Source organism: Oculina patagonica, chromosome 5 (genome assembly GCF_052425735.1).
Source record: "Oculina patagonica isolate OP01 chromosome 5, crgOcupat, whole genome shotgun sequence".
Lineage (NCBI taxonomy): Eukaryota > Metazoa > Cnidaria > Anthozoa > Scleractinia > Oculinidae > Oculina > Oculina patagonica.
The window spans coordinates 6,220,012-6,228,458 of record NC_135762.1 but is presented as its reverse complement, the minus strand read 5'-3'; the positions used below and the strand labels follow the sequence as shown (position 1 = coordinate 6,228,458).

At 41.5% G+C, this 8,447-nt stretch overlaps 2 protein-coding genes across 2 annotated transcripts in view; both read right to left on the bottom strand.

Moving 5' to 3' along the window:
• Nucleotides 1–8,447, bottom strand: part of LOC144653817 (uncharacterized) — a 125,839-nt gene that overhangs the window by 67,641 nt on the left and 49,751 nt on the right. The gene's annotated exons all lie outside the window — the stretch shown is intronic.
• LOC144654001 (uncharacterized) overlaps nucleotides 4,820–8,447 on the bottom strand; it is a 12,916-nt gene continuing 9,288 nt past the window's right edge. Inside the window, exons 3-5 of the mRNA XM_078514127.1 lie at nucleotides 6,835–7,177; nucleotides 5,783–6,175; nucleotides 4,820–5,214 (exon numbers count right to left, since the gene is read on the bottom strand). Of these exons, the coding sequence (XP_078370253.1) occupies nucleotides 4,820–5,214; nucleotides 5,783–6,175; nucleotides 6,835–7,177 (1,131 nt within the window). The remainder of the gene's footprint in view (nucleotides 5,215–5,782; nucleotides 6,176–6,834; nucleotides 7,178–8,447) is intronic.

Here is an 8,447-nt window from a genome sequence, read left to right as displayed (position 1 = left end):
CCGGTCTCGCGAGCCGAGAAGAAAAGGTTTATTTTTAGTTTTATTGGTAAATAAAACTGGAATTAGGAGATGGTATTTGTGGAACTCCCTCTTTACTACTGTGCCAATTTGGCAACTAACCCGCCTGGAAATCAAGTGTACCACTGAACTTGATGAAGACCTTCAGGTAGTAAGTAGCCTCTATAATTAAACAAGGCTGGCCAGACAGTAGGGACCAAGTACCACCCAAGGTGCAGGAATATTTCCCTTTCAGAGAAAAATTGTCGATACAGGAAGGTGTTGTGTTCAAAGGTGAGCACATCATAGTACCATCTAGCCTTTCGCAACAAATGATAGATGAAGTGCTGCCAGTTACTCGGGCGTTCTGGGTTGTCTCAGGAGAGCTAAAGAAGCCTTCTGCTGGCCAGGCATCTACAAGCAAATTACAGATTGTATTTTAATGTGCAGCATTTGCAACAGCAACAAACCTGAACAGCAGAAAGGACCCCTAGTATGTCACAAGATACCGACAAGACCATGGCAGACCTGTTTGAGCTCGATGGTACTAACAACTCTTATTCTGAAGTCCAAGACCACCAGAGCGGTTATTGACAAACTACAGCAAGATATGGGCTTTCGGAACGTATCCCCATGACAACCTTGCCGGGCCAGTCAAAATGGTTTAAAGCGCAAGTTAATAGTCAGGTAGCTGTGCGCTTCTACATAGCCTGTACAGAAGATGGTCGTTCTCATCTGTACAAAGTTCCTGCGAGTTTTCAAGCGTTGCCAGACGAGGATAAAGTGAAGTCGAAGGTCGATACTTGGATTAAATGGATCCCCAGGAGACCTTCTGAGGAGACACCCCAGTTGCCAACTGAACCCTCAGAATTTCAGATGCCAGCTATTTCACAGTCAGATCCTCAGCCTGCTTTGCCAAGTGTTCCCGTGCCTGTCGCTCCTAGAAGTGGCAGAATTACTGAATCGTCACCATCAAAGAAGCCAGATGTCTTGCAGCCAGACTCCCAGCCAGCTTCGAATCAGCCGAAGCTGAAATAAATTGGATCGCCACAATCCAAACATTTTATCATGAAATGAAGGATAAAATAGTAGTAATCTACACTAATGTGGAAGAAGCTATGGGAACAAAACAGGAGTCTACCGCCTCATCTTCGTTTGTAACTAAATTGGAAAAGGTACGAATGTCTCAATCTGACTGAGAACTGCGCAAGTATCCGCAATTTAAAAGGGACTTCCAGAAGCAAGTTATGACTCAGACGCAAAAGAGTGACGCAATATACGCCCTACGCACCTGTCTTGATGGGGAGCCAGCGAGACTGGCGAAGGCCTACTCTGCGACCTTAGGAAGCCTTAAGTCGTCTAACGTCGCCTTAAATCGCCTTAAGTCGCCTTAAATTATGCAATCATATAAAGGCTTTGACACCTTCAAATGGTCCTAGTACTGACCTTAATATCTTTATATAAAGGTAAACTTTACACCACTGCTATGGGTTGGGGCAGGCGTGGTGCCTAATGGTTACCCTGCTGGGTTCGTGCCCTGGCTGGGGCAACTGGGTTGTGTTCCTGGGAAAGACGGCTGAATAAAATGTTATTGGTGAAGAAATAACGTAGCATGTGAACAGGCTCCCTGGTGGGGTATAGAAAAAATTTATTATTTGCAGAGTGAGCAGATTGTTTTGGGTATGAAGACCTTGCCGAGGTGTGCTCCTCTTTCTGCCTATTTTTATTCTCTACCCCAACAGGGAGCCTGTATACAAACTAGGAGTACCGGTAACCCTGTAATGGACTAGCATTCTATCCAGTGGAAACTCTTAGCTGCTTTTTGAGCTACAGCAGGTATGGGACTCTGGCCCAATGCGCTTTGTGTCTGCTACAATCCTGAGCATCATAGCATTTCAGTGGCTCATCAATCGACTTAACTCACTTTTCTGTAGCATGATAACGGTAGGCGACTTTAGGTCCCAGAGTAGACCTTGGTGAGGAGCGTCGACGACGACATAGACAAGATGTGGCAACTTTTAGACGAGAAATATGGAGACCCAGCCAAAGTCGCCGATGTTATCATTGATGAAATAAAGCGATTTAGAATGCTCAGAGAAGGAGAAGACAAACGCTTTATCGACTTTGTAACTCTCATAGAGGATGGTTATAGAGACCTAAAGAGACTTTGATTGGAAACAGACATCGCAACCACAAGTTCGGTCAGCGTAATAGCACTCCGGGCAGATCAGTATAAAAGAAAATGGCCCGAGCTGGTAAGCACTCGTGACAGCCCGGTTGATAAAAACAACAAATTTCCAAGTCTTCTCGACCAGAGTCAAAGAAGTGTTATTGAATACGAGAGTGCTACACTCCGAGCAACTTCTAACAAGCCATATCACAAAGGCGCAGCACACTACACTGGAAGTATTACATAGGAAAAGGGTAGAAATAACATAGAACTCAAACTAAAATGCCTGATTTACGATAACGGTAGGCACTGGACCTCTAATTGCCGACTTTATCAAGCTAAGACGATTGATGAAAAGAAGAATTTTTTCAAAGAAAAGCGAGTAGGCAGCGTATCTGTAGAATGAAAGGAGACTGTGGTGTAAGTGGCTACACAAGTAAACATCATTCATCAATTCACGAAAACAATGAAAGCACACCCCAACAAGCTACTCCCTCAGCCGCAAGCAATGAAAGTACACCCCAGCAGGCTACTGCCTTAGCAAATGTTTTTTAACAACTCAAGCATCGATACATGTCTCCTACAGGTACAGAGAGTAGAGACCAAGAAAGGGACAGCTAATGAGTCTAATGTTAAGTAGGACAACGCAGCCTCACTTTGCTTTATAACCAACGCCAAAGCGAAACAAGAAAAACTCAAAGAAGTCAAAGTGAATCTTTCGATCGTGAAGATAGGAGGACAAAACCAGAAAATTAAAACAATGAAATACAAGCTACCTCTTCTGGACAAGCAAGGTCAGCCCTTGAGTTTGAAGTGAATGGCATTAACAAAATCACCTCTGACATCGAGCACGTAAACGTAGAAAGCATAGCCCACCTAGAAATATCACAAAGGATGAAATAGCAAGACCCGCTGGTCCAGTTGATGTTTTATTGTTGGATATGAATACGCTGCTTATTACAATGAAAGGGAACAAAATATTGGTCATCTTGTACTACTGAAAAATCGCTTTGGTAGATGTGTTGGAGGAACGCACCCACTACTTAAAGAAGTGTACATGACTCATAATCTTGGAAACGCGATAGTCAACACGCCAAATCAACTCCTGTCCGTATAGCTTTCAACAGCAGCGCGAACTTTATGGGACACGTCTTAAACGAGTATTGGGCAAAAGGTCCCGACTTGCTCAACAACTTGTTAGCAGTCCTGATACGTTTCCGAGAAAACAGAGTTGCTTTTATAGGAGACATTCTTACAAAACAACACTTGCATGGACAATATAATCGAAAGCAAAGATAACATTACAATGGCCCGTAAGCTCAGCCAAGACATAGAGAAAGCTATCGTCAAAGGAGGATTTCAAGTCGAAGAGTGGATATTCTCGGGAGATATTAGCAAGCAAGAAGAAACAATCATGGTACAGAAACCACATTCATCAACAGAAAAAAATACTTGGGATCAAATGGAGTCCATGTGAAGATCAGCTATGTTTTGAAGTCAAGATCAAATTCTCACCGAGACGAAAGATAACTGCTTTACAAACAAACAACACAGCAACTGAAATCCCTCCTCAACAACTCACAAAGAGGATTATTCTCTCACAGATCAATGGTGTGTTCGATCCTCTTGGACTAGCTGTTCCGTTCACTGTGAGAGCGAAAAGTCTAATGCGGCACTTGTGGGGAAGTGATCAGAAGCTAGACTGGGATGATCCCATTCCTGAAGAGAATAGAGAGAACTGGATTACTTTCTTTAAAGATTTGCAAGATATGGGTCAAATACGATTCATGAGATGTATGAAGCCATTAGATGCAATTGAGAAACCTATTCTCATAGTATTTAGTGATATGCATCTCAAGAAGCATATGCCACCATGTCACCATGGTGACATGTCATATATCACCATGTTTTCTTCACTTTATGTTTTCGTCTTTATAAGTCATGGAATCTCCAGAGTTTTCGTGTTCTTCCTCGACAACCAGCGACCTGTTAGCGTTCACCTCCGCGTATTCTAGACATCGATAGTTTCATCCATTTCCACGAAGAAATTAACGGCGAAAACTATGTAATTTTACAACAATTTATCCGATGATTTGACAACACTGCTCGATCGATGAATTTCCCCGCGCCGGAGAGTTTTGCCTTTGGGGAAAGCCCGAGAAAAATAGTTGGCCAATCAGAGTGCGCTATTTAATAAAAGCGCGATTTCAAAAAAAAAAAAGGGCTACAAATTGTCTCGGATGGAAAAGGGCCTTTATGAATTCCAAACTTTCTGGATGGCATGCCCCCAGCCTCGCCAATGCCAAAGGTCTGGTTTATACGGCCCTGGCTAACAACTGGTCGAAATTTAGCCCTTTGGCTACCGTCGGCGGACCCTGGTCGGCAAAATTTTCAATTTTGGCCTGTAGCAAAGCGAACCTAAAGAATTAGAAAATAGTTTATTGCTTTTTTAAATGTATGGACCAAACGCTTTTCACAGGCGAAAAATTAAAGAAAACTTTATTTTATCACGAAGTCGAGAGGACGGAACTGACATTTCACTGACCTTCTTCATACAGAGTATACAGACACCACCTTTTAACTGCGGACGCTTTCTGTGCAATTAGATAAGGCGTCAGGCTATTGTTTTAAATGTCCCTTTAAACAACAAACCTAATCAGAGTAATTACCTGCAGGATCACGAGAAAGGTTCACCAAAATCCTTATTGTGTACTGATGCACTGATTCTTTGTTTATGCCCAAGTACCTTCCAGCCGGCTTATCAGACGTTTTCAGGTGAACTTCAACTCTAATCGTAAGCCCGTCATCGTTCTCCTGAATTCTAGTCAGCAGTAACGAGCCCCTAGCAACTTGCAATCGGTTCCAGAAAACCGGTATATGATTGTCATATGCGCTTTTTGTTTTCTTACAACCCTGACAAGAGTTGCAGTACGCAAACTTGCTTCCATTAATGCTGTACCACTCTATATCGACCACACGTTCACATGATAGCATGCTCGGCAAGATTCTTGTTAAGTTAAGATCGCGCCCTTTCTGAATCCACATACCTGCACAAGAATGAGTAAAATGTAACACTTGTTCAGTACAAAGGTTGACTGTATGTTACAAACGCACGGTAATTTTAAACGATAATTTCTCAATTACTCTCAGTTAGTATGATAAAGGCACTGTAGCAACGGTAACAATCCTATCCCAGCCGTCTCTCCTCCCCCCCCCCCCCCATAGAATTGCTCTTTGATTCCTCTAACAGTCAAATCCCGTTAAAATGGACAGCGTGACCCCAGCGAGTGTCGACATTAACAAAGTGTCGGTATCGATCGGGCGTTCGTAAAACTGAATTTAACTGTAAAGTACCCAACCTTTTAATTCCTTTTTCCTTCAATACAGTGGCCCTCCCACTTAGATTCCTTTTTTCGTTTGAAACAGTACTCATGTGATTGTTTTTCCCTTTATTAGCTATAGTCCCCACCCCTACGATAACTGTTTCCTTGATTACGGTCCCTAGCCTTACGATTCCTCTCTATTTCATTAGGGTCCTACCCCTACAATTCCTTTTTCATTAAGGGTGGTACCCATAAATTATGCATATATATACCAGAGAAAAACTATACTTACATCTTGCGGTAAAGTTGATCACATAAATATGCGAAGTCACGACATTGTTTGAGTAGTGAACTTCACACAAAATCTGGGTATGGCCTTTTGTGTTGTTCTTTGTTATTCTTTCTAAGGTTACAGTGCCGTTAGAATTGCTTAGCACTTTGATTCCTCCTGGAAGCATTGGTCTCGTTACGATGCAATTCATCCTGGACTTGTTACAGTAAGAAAACTCGCTCCAACCAGTGCCAGGCAATTTAATTTTCCACTGAAGTTCATAGACGGCAGTTAGGTTTGTAACAGTTTCACAGTGCAAGGTTAACGGCTCATTGAAGCATGCTTGTATTGCTGCTGCAGTTGTTGTGGTTGATGTTGGGACTGTTGCTGTTGTTGTTGTTGTTTTTGTATTCTCTGAAAAGGAGTAAAAAAATATTCACATGTTTTAACCGTTTTATGACATACGGCAAAGTGCCACGTAAACGCAAATTTTCCTTAAGATTTGATAACAATTAATGTCAACGATCCACAGAACTGAATTCATTGACCTTCCGCTTAATTCATCTACTATATTTAACAATTATTCACCGAAGTGGAGGTGAATAATTGTTTTAGTATATACCACACAAGTTGAATAACTGGCGGACTACAATTTAAAAAAAAAAAACACTTTCGGTACACAACACGACGCGTGAAGGCAGTTTGTTTCTCTTTAGCTGCTTGGAGGTGAATAGTACCTTGCTCATCACCTCCGAGTTAACCATTCAGTGAGCGCAAAAAGAAATATTCACTTGTGTGGTATATATTAAATCTGACATAAGTTGGGCCACAAGTCGAGACAGTATGTTTTTATTGAAACAAACACCACGATTAATTATTACAAATTAAACGATTTAAAGTCAACTACTGTGAGCTCAGATCAAAAGGACCTAGATCAAAAGGAGTAACTACTTAGTAATCCAAACAACCTTATTCTTTTCAAGAATATAAACTACTGGAAGCCTCTAATTCCTATACATGCAAGTAATGGGCTCCTGGATAATGCGATTATCTATGGCTGTCGCTTAGCTTACCTGAAAGGATGACGGCAACTGCAGTACAAATGCCAATAACTGCCAGCAGTGTTGCAAGAGACCCAAGTACGAAACACTTTGTCTTCATTGAAGATAAGCAAACTGAATTCCTCTCGTTTTGAGCTGCCTCAAGTTCGTTTTTGCAAATTTCTGATACACTTTTCTCTGATGTCTGCGATGTAGGCTTTTGTCCTTTCTGGAGAAGATTTTCGCCTTCTGAGTCTTGCTCCACTCCTGAAAGGATTGCTGATTGGTAACTTGAGAAGCAAACATTTTCCAAATAACACTGCTGGCTCCGAAAATTCGGTAATGCCGTTGACTTCAGAGCTATTGCATCTTTCCTCTAAAATGAAAATATGGTCCACGATGTGTTCATGTAGTTATTAGACATGAGGTTAAAAGTAAAATTTGAGCTACTAGCTCGTCAGGCTGGCGCTTATCACCAATAAATTACATTAAGAAATTAGAGAATTGATTTTTGGAATCAGCTGTTATATATAAACTGTTATATAATTAAAGAGAAGACGATCACTCAGCCACTTTTCCCACCCAGCAGTATTGCATAAATTATCGGCCAATATTTCAACTAGCAGAGCAAGTCTTCTTCAGGGCCAGTACATTAAAGTACATCTATGGTATTGGCCCTGAAGAAGACTAGCTCTGCTAGTTGAAATATTGGCCTATAATTTTTTTTCCTACTGCCGTTGTACCAGCCTTGCAATTGATATTGTTTTATTCACACTTAGAGTGACGTCTGGTACGAGTATTTCTTAAACAAGAGATCCGGCAGCAGACAAGCCAAGCAAAGCAGTCTAATTCTTCGTTGCGTGGTCTCCTGCATCCAAACTGTTTTTTTTTTAAATTAATGTTTAAGCCTTAGGGGTTATCAGCCGACCTCAAAGAGGGTGGGTACTGCAGCTGCGTCATTACGTTTGGGCGAAAGTTCGTAATGAGCAGTTTGTTTGTTAAAGGTTTGTCGCTGACTGTCTTTTGATGTTGATTATATAATTGTTAGTAAATCCTATAATGCCAACAAATATTTTTATAATTAATTTTTCCAACTGTCCAAATTGGATACTTTCTGCTTAAGGGTTTTGCTCAGTTTTGAGAAAACTGTCCAATTAAAGAAAAAAATGGATACTTTCCAACAACCAATCAAATGTCAGTAAAAGAAAATGGAACAGAGTACTGGCCAATCAGCATGCAGCTATTTTCACTACCATCAACAGTCACGTCACCAACGGAGGAAACCCCGGTGTTTTTTGTTTTTATAATGGACTACTTTCCCGACTTTTCGTTCGACCTTTTTGGACTCCCAAACTTTGGAATGGAACCTTTTAGGTTTCTAGAGATTGAAGCTACGGATTTGGTCGAGATGAGGGACAATAACCAAAACAAGGTTAAGAACACTCAAAAAAGCACCAAAACTGGGTTAAAGTGTTCGACCTGTGGCGTGCGGAGCGAAGCGAGTTGAGAAAGCTTGAGGACATCCCCGAAGACGAGCTTGGCAAACGTCCTTTGCCGGTTTTATGTCGAGATAAGGAAAAAAAAGCAAAGACGAATACGAGCCTAATAGCCTTGCTGTTATGCAAGGCTCCCTAGACCGGCACCTA